We start from the raw sequence: 19912 nt of genomic DNA on the forward strand, positions 1-19912 counted from the left end.
GGAGAAGCACTTTCATTGCACTCGTGAACAACGGAGCTCACTGTGCACATATATCAAATCAGACTCGCATCGGCTGCTTTTCTTTCGTCTGTTCTTCAAAATATAATCACACATGTTTCATCAAACACACATCTTTTTGTCTAATTTCTTGTCATACAGTATATCACTCCAATAAGTCTTACAAGTTGTCCTCCACAGTGGCTGGTACATCAGCAAAATTACCTGCCACTGTGCTTGAAAAATCTGCATTTGGCAGGTGTTAATTTCAAACCTTGTTCAGCAGGAGTAGGCTTTACGACAAATTTGGGAGAAAGAAAATCAAAACAGTGTCATTGACTTCAAGCTTTGCAATCACACCCACATTTTCTGCAGGAAAATTATATTTAGAAAGTTTTAAATGATCATGTTTTGGTGAATGTTGAGACACCCAGCAAGCCACTTGATTTTTAACAAAGAGCCACTTGTGGCTCGTGAGCCATAGGTTCCAGACCCCATATCTACTCAGATGCGGGTCTGATTCCCCCTAAGACAGCAATCATTGATTTACCCCTGAAAGAGACACTCGTCTCCATCATCCTTTCTATTTTCTTGCTCTCTCACTTTCTGACCCCCAAATTCATGAGATATTCTGTTGTTTTTGTTCCATACGCTCTGCTGTACCCAACGTTTGGAGGCTACCTGAGTGCTTATTAATGTTTAATGAGCTTTGAATTGTCCATCTACAGTCACTGCTGCAACAGGATGTCACTAACAGCCTTCTGTTTATTCTCCTGTGTTTTCTAGAATACTGGGTTCACTGTTTTTTTTTTTTTTTTTGTACAACAGTTATCACAATCCCAATTATGCTGTCTGCTTGTGTGTGCGCACATTTGATTTGAATATATCCACAACCAAATGTGATTATGAGCTGACCATGCTTCCAATTAATTGGCTCTGGAATCCTGCTGTTCGCACCACATCTTGGCTAAGCTTGGAGACAATAAATAAATAATTAAATAAGTACATACATTTATAAATAACAAGCACACAGAATGGAGAATCAAAGCAGGTTTTCTCGGGCAGCTGTTTAGCCAATTATGAGCATAATGTTACTGAACATTCAGTGTGAGACAGGCACCTTCAACCCTCAGTGGCTTAGGTACGTAAATAGTGCATTTATTAAACTGATCTTCTCTCTACCTCCATGTCTGCTTTTCTGATGACACAAGGTACAAAGGAAATACATACCCTGAGTGTACCCCTGAGATAAAATAGATCCAGATAAAAGACAGAGTGATCGTAGCCTTTGTTACTTAGAGTATTGGGAGACGAAAGTCTCATTGAAGCTAGAATATTGCTGAATTTCACCTAAACCCCTTTGGATTAAGTATGACTTCATAATCCACTGTCTAAATCTTGACTGAAGCAGCCACTGTTGACATTACACATACAATATGCAAAAATGTGCTTGTACTGGTTGAATATTACTACATGAATTGAATGGATGTGACACAGAAAGTGAGTATCCAATGACCAGTGGTACAAATGTCTTCAATAATCTACTCTAAAACTTAGTGGTTATTGTTAATTCTTCAACATGTTTAGTGGTGGTGCTCATTCAGGCAAAGAAAGTCAGCTCATATAATTTCCTGATTCCATTTCCCCCTCTTTTTGTTGTTTTTGTCTCCAGTCTCACTGTCTCTTTTAATAAAGTGGCAGAAAGACCAAAAATAATCATAAAAAACCGAGATATGCAGATGTGCTTATGTTTTAAGGGTTTTAGGGTGTTCTTTTTTTTTTTCTTTTTTTTTTAATTTTTTTTTTTTTTATTAATATATATTGCGGTGGGGTGAGAAAGAGGCAGACACAGTTGGTGTGGAATCAAGATTCGGAGAGGCATTTATTTAAAATAATAAAAAAAAAATAATAATAATAAAAATAAATCAAAAAGGGGAATTAAAGTGCCCAAGGGAGTAATTGTCCAAACAAAGGGGCAATCTGTGGTGCAACTGGAGTCTGTGAAGGAAGGGTGAGTGTCCATAGAATGGTCCAGGATGTGAGCGGGGTCCGACAGCCGCACACGCTTCCCTCTTAAGGTTCCAGGGCGCGAGGGGCGGTGGCTTCAGTGTCACCCTGATTCAAGAAAACACTGCATCTCAAAAATGTGCATCTCATCTAAAAAAATTATTTCAGCATCTCATTTTAACAGATATTGTTGGGTCAATCATATGGTTAAGTTAAAGTGACTTTTAATAGATGCATTTTCTGAGTAATCATGGCAGAAGTTTGACTCCATACTTTAGCACTCAATAGTGCTTCGTAAGGAAGGCTTCAACCGACTGAGTACCTGAAAATGCATGAAAGACCAGAGACAAATTAACATTTGACTTGAAAGTCAATTTTATTTCATGCACAACTAAGCCATCTCCTTTTAGGTAGAACTCAGTGTGTGTCATTACAATATACTTCATAGCATGAAGCCACTAATACTCAACTTTTATGTGGAAAGGTGGGATTTGCAAGAGATTGCATGTCTTGCACGTTGCGTGCAGGGGTTGAAAAGTGTGCATTGCAGGTGCCTGGTAATTCTGCATGCACAGAGAGGCATTGATTGAATCGTTGCTCAACAAAGCAGAAACTGCTTATTGAGCTAATGTGGTAGTTTGGTGGGATCAATTTCACAATGTCACTTCTAAAGTATAGCCTATAGAGAGTGGTGGGCATGTCGAAGTGGGTCGCAACCAGAGCTTTCATTACCATTTGTCTATGCATGGACACATGGCTTTCATAACCTTGTCTATACATGTCACATACAGATTGTACCAGGTAGGTAACTGTATGTTATTATTTGTGACTTGTTTGTGTTGTTTCTCTCTTGGCTGCTGCAAAACACATCATTTCCATATGTTGCTGCTTCAGTTATTTTGTGCTGGTATAACAAATCAATACCCATAAGCATAAAATCAGTTCTGTACAATTTGGTGCAGAAATATTGCACGATAAGCTTTTCAGTTTATGGGCGCCTTGATTGTTGTGATCACACATGCACACTTTAATTATTTCTTTGCCTTGCCAATCCATTTATGCATATCTAATTTGCTCCACTGAAATTTGTCAGGGAAGGAAGGGGGTGAAAATTGATTGGAAAATGAGGATCATATCCAATTCCACCCTGCTGAAACAAAAAACAACAACAACAAAAAAAGCTTAAGCCAGGTGGTTTGCTGCTCTCTCAATCTAGCTTGGCTGGCTGGGCTGATCTGTTTAGATGGTTTTAGAGGAATTTTGGGCACTTTGGGAGACCAGCTAGACCAGATAATCACCAGCATGGCTATGCTGGGACACCAGTAAGACCAGATAAATACCAGCTTTGCCAAGCTGGGAGACCAACTCGACCAGAGAAACACAAGCTTGAGCAGGATGAGAGACCAGCTGAACCAGATAACTCAAGCTTGGCCAAGCAGGAGACTAGCTAGTGTAGGGCTTTACTGGTTATTTAGATCAGCGTAACTATCAGAAATAATTGGTAATTATTTATTTAGTTATTAATTAATATTTAAATTAATTAATTGAATCAAACTCATTAAAACCTCATATGGGGCTCCAGTAAATGTAGTGTGCTACGTTTAGGAGCGGGTTTGGTTATTAGCAATAATTAATAATTATCAAAGATAATTATTAATTATTAAAACCAATAGAACATTGATGAGAATCAACGTTAGCTTTTTTAATCCTTTAAATCAACAACTATCAAAGATAATCACCAATCATTAACATCAATTAAACATTAATTAAAATTAACACTATCTTATTGATCATTCAAATTCAACAATCATCAAAGATAATTATCAATTGTCAAAAATCAATAGAATATTAACATGGATCAATATTGACGGGGCACCACCCTGGAATCAGGGACTAATAACCAGATAGTATAACAGTCTCAATATTAGATTGTTTTCTTAGGAAAATTGACATCTGAAGTATATCGATTTTTGGAGAAAAAAAACAATGAATGAAGGCTTGAATCCGAGCACTAACATCCCGTCAGCATGACACAGGTGTATGCAAAACAAACCAAAACACTTCTCTTTGAAGTATTACAAAGTTTATTTATGCAGTAATATCAATTAATAATTAATACAATGCAGTCTATAAACTTCCGACTTACAACTACCAACTAGACAGTGATATGATTAGATATGGAAATCAAAATAATCCTATAACACATGAGGGTGTGTGTGTGTGTGTGTGTGTGTGTGTGTGTGTGTGTGTAAGAAGAGACGCACACAAAATGGCGGACATGACTCTCATGGAGTGTATGTCACACGAGACTTCCGGCCAGAGAATATGGCTGTGAATGTGGGCGGAGAGAAACCAGTCAATGGTAGCTTAGGGACAAACTTTATCACGAAGCTATCTACTAGCCAAAAATGTGTGCGAAAATGTTTGTGAAGGGTCGCGTGTGTGTGTGTGGTTAGTACGAGAGAGAGAGAGAGAATAAAGTGAAGGCCCCAAAGCCGGTTTCGTGATCGTGGGAGAGAAAGCAGCTGTTAGTTTATCACTCAGAGACACGGTGGACGGCTCGTAAACTGTCCCGTGGTCTTTGATTCTTTAATGGATAAACTCAGTGTGTCGGTCTCACCCGCGATGGCGGAAATACACAACAGCCCAATGTGGTTGGACTACAATACAGCAAATCTCATTCGTGATAATTAATACCCTGAGTATTAATAATGAGCGGACACGGTGGTCCGTAAACTGTACAAGCAAAAAACTTGATACACAAGAATAACACACTATAATATTCTATCTCTGCCCAGACGTAAACCTTTTACTTGAATCGCATGAGGATGCAGAATGTGTGTTCTTCCATCCTTTAACTCCGACTCGGTTCCTCGAGGCTCGGGTGATGATGGGAGGCCTCTGTCGGCGGGCGGTACGGCTGCTGATTTTCGGCAGGCTGGCGGAGAAATCAGCGACGTCGACTTGATTGAAGATGGAAGAGAAATCTTTTATCTCTTCACTTCTGCAGGCAAACGGATGAAGATGCGGATTGCTTAGAAGTCTCCTTCGGATCCGTTAGAGTATTTGGTGGAACACAGAGTAATCTCAACTCGTCCAGCGAGATGGAGATTGCATGGCCACAGTTTCAAGTCGGATGTTACTTCCTTGTACCACGAGGCTGCACCTGAGAGCAGCGATGAGCTGCGTCTACACACGGCGAGCAAAGTTGCTGGAAGCAAATCCCGGAAGCATTTCAGAGGTATTTCTACTCCCGATGATGTCATGGTTGAGGTGCGTTCTGTCGTGTGCCTCATCCAATAGGAGTTGAGAGTTCGATCCTTTAGTGAGCAAGGCTTCATGGGATTTGTAATCTGTTTTGGACTCCCTTTGTTTGATTTTGTCACGGTTTTTATTAGTAAGATTTATGACTTGTTATGTGAGGGCCTGTACGACTGTGTTAGGCCTGCCTTTGTCTTCTATCTGAATACATGAGGCCCAACACTAGAATAGGTAAACTCCAGCTTGAAGACCAGCTAGACCACACAAATTCCATCTTTTCCAGGCTGGAGACCAGATAGACCACACAAATTACAGCTTTGCCAGGCTGGAGACCACCTAGACCAGATAAATACCAGCTTGGACAAGAGCATCACTTGCTGTTTCAGCACATGGGCAGGATATAGCAACCCTTAAAATGGTTAAAGCAGTCATTCTGCAAGGATGGCACAGTCATGCACACAGAGTCCTGTGAGTTATAGACTGGAGATGACAAATGCAGTGGGGCCATAGGGAGAAAAGGATACTTGAAGTGTTGCAAGACCAGTAGGGATTTTATATTTAAGAAATAGAGAGGTATACTGATGAAATGCACAAGGTCATTTTGATTTATGTTTAAAGCACAATCCGAAAATAACAATGGGGGAATTGATTTGCTGTTTTGTGTTTGTTTGAATAGAGGACATGTGACAGTGGATTGTAAGTAGCAATCTAGCTCACATAGATTCTGTTAATCATCCCAAGGACCCACTCAACCCAGGTCTTGTTAAAGTCAACATGGAATGGTGTTTGCAAACCATTTTTACTTCCATAATCGGATGGATATCTGAGTGAAAAAGCATATTCAAAGAGAGAGAGAGAGAGAGAGAGAGAGAGAGAGAATAAAAAATAAAAAGTAGGGCAGGACTTTAATTTGATCTATTAGGAAACGATTGGAAAATGAATGTTTGTGTGTGCATGTGACACATCTGTCTCTCACATGCTCTCACATGTGCTATGACAAAACCGCTTTCCTAATCAGTGCTGATGGAATTATCAGTTAGCCCGCCTATCTCTCTTTCTCACTAGAAAGATTTCTATTTCCATTTATGTTTCCATTTCCCTGCACTACTTACACCAGAGACAAGTTCCTCTACTGCAGTGTTTATTCTTTCTATCAGGTCGTTGTCATTCTTGGAAGCTTATCTTCCATTATAGGTGCTCCTATGCTATGTTGTGTGCTCATGAACAAAATTATACTAGCATGGCTTTACTGGTCTGAACAGATGTAACAGCGCACTGACTTAATGGAACGCAACATGCAAACATCTGAAAGTACATTATAGAAGAGCTTGAATGTAAAACAGAGGTTTGTATGGTTCCTCTTGACCTCAGATTTGTTCATGTTATGAGATAAGTGACCGTAGAAGGTGGAGGAAAAGGACCAATCATCGTAAAAATTATTGGGAGTAATTGTGATGGATTGGAAGAACCTTTCATACTCACCCTAACTCACCCTTTTTGACAGAGGCTATGCATCATCAAAGTGATTATACCAGTGGGAAAGGGTGTTCGTACCACACTTACAAGTGGTGAAATCACGTAACATCCAAACTTGAGTAGCAACAGCAATGTGATAAAAGACACCAATGTTCAATAAATAGTTATTAATATATATTAATATTATATATTTAAGCAATATCACACGAGCAAGAGTGCGATATGGCCCTACATCAGCACTTTACCAACGATTACCAACGGCCTCGGCCGAATCACAGCAGTGCTGATTTAGGGCCATATCGCACTCTTGCTCGTGTGATATTGCTTATATACAACAGTTCAATGAACAAGTAAATGTAAAAAAATTAGGAAAAACTGAGTACGGTCATAAAAACGCATTTGTGCATGGAACTACTTTCTTACGTGATGGATCAGAATCTGCTGTTGCTGGTTCAAACCAAATGATGCGTCCAAGCCTTCATTAGTAATTCAAAAATGTCACTTCAGAAATAGTATCACGGCTTGTGCTGTTTCTAACAAGTTATTGGATAAACAAGGATGGATATGTGTGTGTGTGTGTGTGTGTGTGTTTGTGTGTGTGTGTGTTTGTGTGTGTGTGTGTGTGTGTGTGTGTGTGTGTGTGAGAGAGAGAGAGAGAGAGAGAGCGTGTAAGATCACTTGTTGCCACTCCCAAGAAGAGATGCTGTCAGCTTTCTGAAGAACAGCTTTCTGAGTGGTAAAATAGCCATCCAAGCAGGGGTATTCCTCTCTATTTCATGATAGCCAGTGTGCAAGAGTCAATCACTATAGAAACTGCAATGTCCTCTGCCATTTTAAACAGTGTGTATCCAATGTGGTGTAAAAAGGGATAATTTTCTATCCGTTCCGAGTGGAACGTAAATAAATTGCCCTTGAAAGTCTCTGCGTTGTTCTGTCTTTTCTTAGCGCTGAAGTAAAGCAATTATTGTTAATTTACACTTTACAAATTGATTCTGTTATTAATTTTATCTGACTCCAATTTTATATTAATCTGACTCCAATTTTAAGTTGACCTCTAATTTATATTTAAGCTCTAATTAATTTCTGATCATTCTTTTAATTTGATCTTTTTAAGTTATTGATTAAGTCATCTTAATTTTCATTTGTCCTTTCGATCAATACTTGAATGCCGCTTAGAGTCTCTTGCCAGCCGTTATTTCAATTACGAGGATCTCACGTCACAAGCTAGCCAGTTCAGTTCATAGTCAGAGGTTGTAGGGTAATCTAAATATCATCTGATTTGGCTTCTCTCATAATCAGATGATACCATCGCTTAGACACGTACACACAACTTGCTATGATGGACGATAAGCAGTGACTGAAGTCTTACATGGATTTTTCTATCATTAAGCTTCAGTAATGGTCTTATCCTGCTCTCATACTTGTGAAAAAGGAAAAAAAAAATACAGTTTATTGGTTAGCTGAACCTTTGAACAGTTTGCATTGAGACATGTGATACCATCTTGTCTTTCCTCTGACAGCCACAGCCACACAGCTGTTGCAGACCACTTTGACCTCATATGGTCCATGCCACCTTGGAGCGAACGTGCTTTGTTTTAAAAAGACGCGCACCATTACCATCTCTCCTTCTGAACATTTTGTTTCAGAGGTGGGTTAAATTGCATGTCATTTGTTAGGTCTGACTGTTGCTGCTTTAACTCGGCTTGTGCCTGTAGCACTCTGAGCCTTTCTTGTAATTGGCCCAGCACAGTCTGTTGTGTTGCAAGCATGAGAGGTCCCAGGTCTGCTGGGGAGACATTTGGATCAATCGGGAGCTTCATAATTCTTCCGGTCATGAGCTCATATGGGCTGATGCCTGTGGCTTTAGATGGGGTTGCACGTAGTACAGTGAGGACAGTTGGTAAGGCATCTGTCCACCTGTTTTGATGTTGTGCAATTTACTTAGCTAGGTTTTCTTTGATGGTGTGGTTCATGCGTTCCACCATACCTGAGCTTTGCGGTCTGTAGGGAATGTGAAATTTTTGTTTGATGTTAAGCATTTTACACATTTTTCATAAATTGCCCAGTGAAATGTGTTCCCTGATCAGACTCGATTTGGACGGGCGCACCCCAAAGCAGGATGATTTGGTTGGCCATCACCTGTGCCACAGTGTTTTCAGTGTTACTGCAGGTGGTAATTGCTTCCACCCACTTTGAGAATTTATCAATGATCACCAAGCAATAACGATATCCCCCTTTGGCACTGGGGAGTGGACCAATGAAATACAACTGTAAGGATTCTTCAAGGCCTGTAAGGTTTTTCGGTTGGCAGTGTCATTACAAATATATATGGCCATGCTTGGCCATTATAATATAATGCATATTATAATGTGATTATAATACAATTATATTATATTAAAAATAGTATAAATTAAAATAATTTTATTACTGGTCTATGGAGGTTCTCTGGAATGAGATATTTGTCATCTTGCTGCTCTTTTGAGAATACATGCCTTTGATTTGGCCCTGTATCAGATGTAGGAGCATGTTCATTGTATGCACAGGTCAGGCTGAAAGCCTTTGGACATGCTGCTGTAAACACCCAGTGACTGCAGGCACATATTTACATGGGTCAAATTTCTGCTCAAACTCCAGCGCTTTTGCGATTACAATATGAAATTGAATGCAATTTTCTCATTTTCTTGAGTTAAGATGTCACTAGGTGTATTCTCATGTGAATCTATTTGAATATGAAGAGGGGGCTGGGCAAAGTCAGAGGTGATGCAATTCAAGAGTATTCTTGAATTTTAAAGGCATAATGAAGTTCTTTAGTCTTTTTAAAGTTACTGAAGGTTAATGCTAATTGTGTAAAACTACTGAGAGTTTGGTAATTGTGTAAAACTACTGGTAGTCACATGGAATTTTGTACTCAGTATAGTTTAACTGCAGCTATATGGTAAATAGGACAGTGTGCCATATCAGAGACAAACATATCCGACATAGTCACACATTCAGCTTGAAACTGATGAATAATTTCAAGAGAAACGTGATTACAGTTATTTCAACTTTACACAAGACAAATAGTCTAGAGTGCCCGAAGCATTTGCAACCTCTAACCTAAGTGTTAACTTAACAGTCAAGTGTTTTCATAAATAAACTGCATTAGCTTGTGTTCATGCAGTATCACAAACAACTATTATCACATGTGTTCTATGACAACAACAGGGTTTAGCATAGTTGCAAATGTAAAAATAGGTTGTAATAGTACTCTTTACTGATTTATAAATTAATGACATTTCTTTTGTTACTATTTTTTTTTTTTTTATCACATCACCAGCCTTGATTTTCATATGCAAACACATCGACATGCAATGTTTATATCTCAATTGCTACTTTTTGGTTGTTTACAGTTGCTACCTGCTCATTCTTTTTTAATATATAATTTTATTTATTTATCACACATTATACATTTGCACATATACAGTGAAATTCTTCTTTTTCACATATCCCAGCTAGGCTGGGGTCAGAGTGCAGAGTCAGCCATGATGCAGCACCCCTGGAGCAGATAGGGTCAAGGGCCTTGCTCAAGGGCCCAACAGTGGCATCTTGGTGGTGCTGGGGCTTGAACCCCCAACCTTCTGATCAGTAACCCAGAGCCTTAACTGCTGAGCTACCACTGCCCCCTCTTTTAAAATGTTGCGAGTTCGTTGCAGCAAATTAAATAAACAATAGTGACAGTGTTAATTGATTTTAGAATGAAAGTTCTAATTGTAATCCTCCCTTGAATACCAGGATAAAATTTTGGATGATGTTTTTTCCAGTTTAAGTTTGATCTCTTGTCGCTTGGGCGAACAAAGAGATCATTGATTTGCAGAGCAAGAGATTTCGTTTCTCGTATCCTGCCGCTACCACATGTGGTTTTGTCTAATTTCTTTAGCCCCACCGGATTTTTGCGGTCTCCGGTCTAACAGTGGGTATTTCGACCCGTCCTACAAAATGTGCCTATATGGGGTGCATCTGTGCTTTCACTCAACTCTTCTAAAAGGCAAAAAGAATGGACTTACCACAGCAGCTGAAGACAGAGAAGTAGAAGCTCAAACCTCTTGTCCTGTGTGGAATGGAACTGAATGTCACGCTGAAAAGACATCACTCGCTCGCTGGAGATCACGGAGTATGGTCACCACTGTAAATTGGGGGTAAAAAACCAAACTATTTGTTCCGATGTCAGATTCAAATAGAATGGCCCCTTTGAAAGTCTCTGCATTGTTCTGTCTTTTCTGAGCGCTGAAGTAAAGCAATTATTGTTAATTTACACTTTACAAATTGATTCTGTTATTAATTTTATCTGATTCCAAGTTTATATTAATCTGACTTCAATTTTAAGTTGGCCTCTAATTTATATTTAAGCTCTAATTCATTTCTGATCATTCTTTTAATTTGATCTTTTTAAGTTATTGATTACTCTGAATCATCTTAATTTTCATTTGTCCTTTCGATCAATACTTGAATGCCGCTTAGAGTCTCTCGCCGGCTGTTATTTCAATTACGAGGATCTCACATCACAAGCGAGCCAGTTCAGTTCATAGTCAGAGGTTGTAGGGTAATCTAAATATCATCTGATTCGGCTTCTCTCATAATCAGATGATACCATCGCTTAGACACGTACACACAACTTGCTATGATGGATGATAAGCAGTGACTGAAGTCTTACATGGATTCTCCTATCATTAAGCTTCAGCAATGGTCTTATCCTGGTCTCATACTTGCAGTAACAAACAGTATATTAACACAATCTACCGGTCACAAATGGTTTCAGAGAAATTCATAATAAATCAAATAACAACAATTTATTTGCAAGGTAGGATATAAAAACATAAGTTACAAAATCAATCAAAGCCAATTTCACACATGATCAGAATAAACAAACATTTCTAAAAATAAAAGACAAGTCAAAGTAGCATACCTGGCAATAGAAAGTGACACGCAGCGATAAGCGTGGGAGATCTGGCTTACAGATTCCGGACAAATATAAACTACATGCAGCGGTACAGCATGGGAGATCTGCTTACAGATTCCCCGAGCTTCTTGCCAACTTTCCTTAAATATCCAGACAGAATAAACATTGTGTACCATATGGTATTATCCTTTGAACAATGAGGATTTGGGGGTGAATGGGTTCTTGACTTCCTGAGGTTTAACCTTGTTAACATGCAGGAGATAATTTCAATTGTAGGTCAAGGAGGGGAATATACCGCCGGAATTATGCAGTATTTGGAAAAGACCTTATAACTTTGTTACCATTAGTTTTATCAACATGAGAAAGAGACCATTATACCAGTCACACAGAGACCTCTTAAATGATATCAACCACATACAGTTGCATGTTTCCATGGTATTTATTATATTTTTACATATAAATCTTGTGTCTTTGTGTTGGTCCAGAGCTGTTGAAGGGGAGAAGGGGGAGAGAGAAGAGGGGGCAGTAAGGTGATTTGCAATTTATTACACTGTGGTGATATTCAGGTGAAGATTTCAGCTTTGTAAAACATTGCAAAGGTGATTTGCAATTTATCACACGTGGTGATATTCCGGTGTAGATTTCAGCTTTTGTGAGAGAGTTCTATGACGTTGATTCTCGCAGAGTTCTTTGACTTTAACAGGAAATGGTGCCTTTTGGTTGTAGACATCCTGGTGCCAGCCTTACAGTGGAAACTCCAGTAAGAGGTAAATGCCTTGAGTTCTGTAATCAATCAGTCTGTTGTGTCTCTCAGCTGTGATGAGCCGTAATGCTGAAGTTGTTCGTTTAAAGGCGTTTAAAGCTATTTCCTAGCTTTAGTAGTGTAGTAGCGATCACAGAGCGCTGTTGTATGTAAACAGTGGCTGACGCAGATTCACTTCACATCACCAACTGGCTCATATTACACACAAAAAATATTTTGCCACCACCTAAACAACAAAAAAAACAAACAGTAGCTCTTACACTTTAGTTTAGAACGGCACGAACACAAGCAGAGTGATACACACACAGTGAAGCGTACGAGCGCTGATGCTGTCAGACCATTAGTGCTCATGGAATGTCTCTCGTCCAATCAGAAAGGGAACTAACTGTTGTGTGTATATATATATATATATATATATATATATATATATATATATATATATATATATATATATATATATATATATGTAATATAATTATTGAAATAAACAGTTCTTCATGCAAGTAATATAATGCATGTACCTTTCTGTCACTCTCCCTCTCTAGCCCTTCCAAGCTACACCTGTGGAAATCCAGGCCAGCTGCTCAATGGCATGCATCAGGGCTCCACTTTCAACATCGGGGACAAGATCCGCTACAGCTGCAACCAGGGCTACGTGCTGGAAGGCCACACTGTGCTGTCCTGCCTGGCCACCTCCTCCGGCACCGCAGCCTGGGACTTCCCCCTCCCGTACTGCCGAGGTGAGTACTGGAGCTCAGAGCTTATGTACACTTTTTCCATCTTGATTGGTCATATTGCTGCCTGTTTGTGCCACTTTTTTTTCCTTTTTTTTTTTTTTTTCACCTTTAGGCTGCCAAACTTTCATATGTTCCATTTTGTGGGGCACTTGGCTGAGTGATGTCTTTTAGGCTTTGTTCACATTGCAGGGAAAATCTGATTTTTATTTTTTTTTTTCTCTCAAATCCTATTTTCTAGACTGACTGTTCAAACTGTTCAAAAGTTATATGTGGCCAGATATTTTTTTTTTTTTTTTTTTCTGTTCAGACTGCAGTCAGTTTTGCTAGCACGTCCACATTTGTTGTCACAGTAACGATGCAAACGTGCGTATGTTCCCCATGTAAATGAGTTTAGCTATTGATGTTTTGCCATTCATTATGTTTTTCATGAGGACAGTATCCAAATCCTACATATTCATCACAGACAACAGCTCAAAAAATAGTAGAGGTGGCATCTGCAATGTTTATTGCTGCTAGGGTTGACACCTCTCCCATTTTAGCCGGGACGTCCTGTATTTTGGTGGGCAGCGGAACGTCCTGTATTGAAGATTTTGGACAGCAAGACGCTTGAATGGGACCCATGTGCTGTTTTGAAGCACTCAAAATGCTCAAGCGTCCTATATTCGCGTGAGACATTCAGTACCTTATCGCATTGTGGTGACTCGCAACCTGTGTGGGTTACCGCACAATAGTGCATCTCTTTGGGTGGGTAAAGCCAGTGTCTGTATTACTGTAAAAGAGGTTTGCACTGCTTTGGCTGCCCTGTGACACATGACATATGGGTATGTTACATTCAGAAGAGATCATCCCTATGCCCTGTTCCCCTCAAAGACTTTACCTTCCACTGTGACAGTTTCGGAAGGCTGAAAGTTGTAATGAAACAGTTATTTTGAACTCACTTTATTGAAAATTATATTCTTATCGATCCTACAGCATGTTCATTATTATCACCTGGGTGTCCAATTTGATAATAATCTAAAATTTGATATGCAGATCAGTACTGTTGTAAAGTCATGCTTTTTCCACCTTCATCTACTCACTAAGGTTAAACCCTTTTTATCCAAGAGTAATTTTCAAACGCCTTTGTAACATCTCGTCTAGATTACTGCAATTCGCTTTGTACTTGTGATTTTATTTTGTTGTCTGTTCTATCTATTGTAGTAATTATTTTTATATTGTACAGTACTTTGGTCAACCTTGGTCATTTTTAAATGTGCTCTATAAATAAATATTGATTGATTGATTGATTGATTGATTGATTGATTTGTTATTATTATTGTTATTATTATTATTATTATTATTATTATTATTATTATTATTTTCCATTTAAACTGCCCTGTGAAGACATAATGTACTGTAAGCCATTTGGAATACAGCATTTGTCTTCTCATCACAAAACCTGACTTAAAGGGATAGTTCACCCAAAAATAAACTCCTCTCATCATTTACTCACCCTCATGTCATCCCAGATGTTTATGACTTTCTTTCTTCTGCAGAACACAAACAAAGATTTTTAGAGAAATATCTCAGCTCTGTAGGTCCATACTATGCAAGTGGATGGTGATGAGACCTTTGAAGCTCCAAAAAGCACAGACAGTAATAGTAAAAGTCTTATGTCAAAGTGCCAACGCGCTTACGTCAAACGAGAGGCAGTTTGAAATGATTCCTCTCATGAACGCATTGGAGAGTGACCAGAAGTAAACAAGTATAGTGAAACAGACTTAAATATTGATCTGTTTCTCACCCAAAGCAATCATATCACTTTAGAAGGCATTCATTTAACACTGGAGTCATATGGATTACTTTTACTATGAATGTCTGTGCTTTTTGGAGCTTCAAAGTGCTGATCACCATCCATCCACTTGCATTGTATGGACCTACAGAGCTGAGATATTTTTCGAAAAATCTTCATTTGTGTTCTGCTGAAGAAAGAAAGTCATACACATCAGAGATGGCATGAGGGTGAGTAAATGATGAGAGAATTTTCATTTTTGGGTGAAATAACCATTTAACAAACAGTCTCCCACAACAAGTGACGAAAATGAAATTTGATCTGACCATTCAGACTGGGGTGCATTAACAAAAATCTGATTATAATCACCTAGGGATGTAGTTTGGATCAGGCATGTAAAAGTCTGATTTTATGTGTTTATCCTGTTCAGACTACAAAAACTTAAAAGGATTTGAGTCAGATAGGCCAACAAAATCAGATTTGTTCAGTCTATGTGAACATAGCCTTATATGCCGCTTGATCGAATTGCTTTCCATCTCGATTGTGTCTTGTAAGGAATTCGATCAATAGCTAAACGATTGGCAAAAAGGCCCATGATTTGACCAGTGGCGAATTCTCAGGGCCAGCAAAGCTTTCTCTGCTGGCCTAATATGCCAAATAAATAAATAAATATTTTTCATCCTTTCATTCTCAATCACCTTTTTGCCTATGTATTTTTAATCGTTTTCCACTCTTAATTAATCGTTAATTAATTGTTAATTAAAATGAAAATGTATCCAGTCAGAATGCTCCTTAGACGAAGCAGCGCATGAGTCTGAGCTCCACCCCGTCAGGCCTTCAGAATTTCTTCAGAATCCCTCAACAGTGTAAGTGAATAGGCATCTAAAGTCAGATTGTCAGATTCATCAGCCAATCAGATTGATTTATTTGTTCTTGGTGGGTGTGGTCTTTAGGATATGTCCTGGTCGAGGCCTTCTAGCTAGCCTTGAGTGAAGCAATCATGCTTTAAGTGATGTATGTAATTTGAAAGCGAAGAGCGTAAGATCAAGCTGTCTGATGAGTTGGCTGTCATCACTGCTGGTATTGCAGTTGAGAAAGACAACACGAGATGTTCTGCATGTCCGTGTGATTGCTTAATTTATTAAACAGGAAATGAGGGCTGATTTTCACTTCAAGTAAATTGGTAAGTACTTTTTGCATTGTTATAGCAATATCAGGAGTTTCAGAAGTGTAAATTAGGCTTGCTTGAGCATTCAGTGTCGGATCAAGTTTTGAAAAGTAGTGCTGCGTTCCATTAAACTCGGAAAGTTGGATTTTACAACTTCCTACTAGAAAAAGTGCAATGAAATGCATCTTTAAGGCAGAATTACAACTTGTAGGCACATGCAGAAATTCTCAACTCCGATTTCACCGAGATGCAGTGGCATGATGTCACACAAACATGTCGACACTCAGGGAGATATACAAAGTGATAAACATTCACTTTATTAAGTAATATAGATAAATGAGTTCGTTTCCACATTACATGATATTAAAGCTTGTTTAACAAACGCCTGCAGAAACAGGTGTATAAAACTTGGTAAATTATAATCTCTTTTGATAATCGTACACCTGAAGCACAAATGTTAGTGCTGCAGCATTGTTTATCAGTTGGGTTGCTAGGAGACATTTCTAATGAGAGTCAAACCCCTGCTAAGCTAACGGGAGTGGGGAATGGAATGCATTTATGGTTATCAAGCAGGAATATCCCTCATCCAACTTGAATGGAATGCAGCATAACCGTGTACCCTGACGAAACGAAATTTATCGCAAGCAACATTTAAATCGCAAATATTATTAGCTAGATTTTTCCAGGTATTATAGACCTCCTTGGGAGATTCATATGAAAAATTATGATATTTGAATGTCTGTTCGGGAGACGTTCATTTCACAAAACAGTCATGCTGCAGTTAAAATTAGGCTTGCTTGAGCATTAAGTGTCGTTTCAAGTTCTGGCTTTCGTGCGTGGATGTGTTTTTAAAATGTCAGTTGGTATTACTAGTTAGCTGCGACATAATGTATGATGCCCAAAGGCATAGGGTGTCTTATTCATTGTGAAACTGTGTTTTCTTAATGGCATGAATCACACTGAATGCCTAGACCTTAAATGCACGGCCTGCTACTGGATTTGACCAATTGTAAATATCCCCTCAGAATGGGTAAATTTGTGTAATGAAGTGGTTCTCAACCAGGGGGCCTCAGCAAACTTCCAAGAAGGCCTTAAGATGACTTAATATTATTCAAAATAATGTATTCTTTGTTATTAAAAGCCACAAAGAAGTCAGATTACTTTGTAAACTAACAACATATTTCTCCCACACAAAAATGCACAGTTGAGCGCTCATTTGCACAAGTGAGGGAAAGAGGGGGCCTGTGAAGACTGTCGAGCAGTAGGGGGCCTTAGAGTCAAACAGGTTGAGAACCACTGGTATAAGGAACCTCCTCAAAATAGTCTAAGAATAAAGGTGACTTAGTGTCTTTATTAAAGATGACAGGCATACCTGTGTTTAATAGCAGGTTGCTTCACAGTTATAATTTTCCTGAATGAGACGAAATAGAAAGCCCCAAGGTCATACCTGCTGAGGTGTGAAAGCCGAACAGACATTTTATTTGAGACAGTAGGGTCATGTGCTAGTGTTCTAGCTGTTGTCTGGGGGAGAGGGATATCTAAATGCTCTCCGTCATAATACACTGAAAACACCCTGACAGATCGAGGCCAAATATTAGCACAGTGTGAGGCCTTATTTGCAGCATTGACATTACATGTGCTGACATGTGAAGCCCATTCTGTTATACACAAATCTAAGGCTCATAAATATGCATAAGTGAACACGGGACATGCATGAGTTCACTGGAGCATATTCACATAATCACAACAGTGCCATATCAATCCACACATTAAGTCTTGCAGTTAATGAAACAACGAAAGAGTATTCTATAGATAATAACATGTATAATGGATAAGACATATGCGGGGGTATGCACAGTAGCTGTGGTCTCTCCAGATCAAGTGTGAATGCATTCTTATAGGCCAGTATGAACCAGGGCCATCTGTGCCCAGGCTGGGGGACAGGAAGCCCACGATAGGACACACATGCTCAGGCAAGCAATGCCAGAAGAAGACTCACTCCTGCAAATGGCGAAGTCCTACTATCCTTTCTTTCTTCCTGCTTTTTCACATCATCCTCTCTCATGTTTTTAATACCTCTCCAGTCTTTAAAATCCTTCCCCTCACCCCCGGCCTCCTTCCACTAAAATCCACTCTCCTTCTTTCCTGCGTTCCTTTCCCACCTATGTCTCCAGCTGTTCACTCATCCAAACTTAACCAGTAAAACATTTGTGTAAAACATTTACAGGAAATATAAATATAATTTCCTTGCAGAACAGCAAAATAATACTTTTAAAGTTTAATGTAAGTTAAAGTTTTACTCTTGGTTCTTTCTAAGTGAAATGCTGCATCACAGCGGCTTTGTGTTTTCATGACACTCAGTATGTGTCTTGTTTTCTGTCGACTGTCTACAAGAATCACATAGAAACTATGCAGTGTAAAGGTGGATATAGTAGATATGGATTTAGACATTATATAGATACAGTATATAATGATAATCACATTTAAGTGTGCAAATGGTACAATGAAATCACCCCTGTCAGTTAGATTTTGAATGCTGAACATGCCACCAATGTCATTGTGAGATTTTCTTTTTCAGTTGTGGTTGTTGTGTCATGATGTCATAACATTTGGTCACAAGGCGTCCGAAAACCAGTTATCATTAATGTGTTTGTACACTTCTCTAGTGGTGTGTTGTATGGCTTCAGAAGACTTGGACAATACTGCACGTCATATCAACTACTTTTACCATGGTTTACTTTTTTTTTTTTCTTTACAGCCCAGAGTCACTATTCACTGTCATTTAATGGCAAAAAGATGTTTGAAAAATTTAAATAAATAAATCTGCCTTCCATGCAAGAAAGAATGTCAAAAGGGTTTGAAGCAAGATTTTGATGAGTAATTCATGACATAATTTAGATTTTTGTGTGAACTATCCCTTTAATGCTTTTCCAAACTTTTATTTATTCATTTTTGGTCAAATTACATCCATGAACTGTTATTAATTCATGTTTTTTGGACAGTTCTAAGTCCAGTTGCCTTTAAAAAACATTTCCTTTGGAGTCACACAGTGTCGCAAGCCAGAATGCTCCAGAAGCCATCTTGCTTCTCTCTCCTCATTAGTATACATCTTTCTGTTCATTTAAACACAATGTACAAACTCCATTGTGACATATTTGATGTATCCTACAGAGTGTAAATATGTGCCTACATTAACAGATATGAATAAAAAACAGCTCAAATGAATGTATAGATTCAGATCCCTGGCCTCCGAGCCTCTCCAGTATCCAATTTACTTCCCACACTATCTGTATCTTCATGCACCTCTCAAATGCCTCTTTCTCATTCACTCTCACAGTAGGAATACATTCAGTCTTCTGCATTCAAAATGTCAAAATGGCGGGCTGCTGATACAAAGTGCCATCCTTTTCTATGGCACTCTGAACAGAGTGATTGTCCCAAAAAGGAGAAAGAGAAAAGTTAAAATCTCAGAGAGTGGATTAAGAGCTTGTCTTCCTCCAAAATCATTTTGTTTGCTTCTTATTTTTCCTCTTCTTCTCTATCAGAGCAGTGCTGTCAGTTCTCATGGTTCTGATGCACACCACACTCTGCTGTGTTACCATGGCAGCTGCAGAGCTCGAGAAGGCGGTTCAGAGAGACATTAAACACAAGCAGAGCATCTTTTGTAGGGGCTTAGATCATTATGCATCACACATCGTACATTTATCGAAGCCAATTGAACAAGTCACTTGGACATGAAAGGACTTTCTTGGTCAGTTCATTAGGAGAACAAATTTATTTAAACTAAAATTCTGTT

At 38.8% G+C, this 19912-nt stretch overlaps 1 protein-coding gene across 1 annotated transcript in view; it reads left to right on the forward strand.

The window, feature by feature from the left end:
• LOC127420803 (CUB and sushi domain-containing protein 2-like) overlaps positions 1 to 19912 on the forward strand; it is a 491575-nt gene that overhangs the window by 125744 nt on the left and 345919 nt on the right. Inside the window, exon 4 of the mRNA XM_051663350.1 lies at positions 12986 to 13180. Coding sequence (XP_051519310.1) covers positions 12986 to 13180 — 195 coding nt within the window. The remainder of the gene's footprint in view (positions 1 to 12985; positions 13181 to 19912) is intronic.

This window comes from Myxocyprinus asiaticus, chromosome 30 (genome assembly GCF_019703515.2).
Source record: "Myxocyprinus asiaticus isolate MX2 ecotype Aquarium Trade chromosome 30, UBuf_Myxa_2, whole genome shotgun sequence".
NCBI lineage: Eukaryota > Metazoa > Chordata > Actinopteri > Cypriniformes > Catostomidae > Myxocyprinus > Myxocyprinus asiaticus.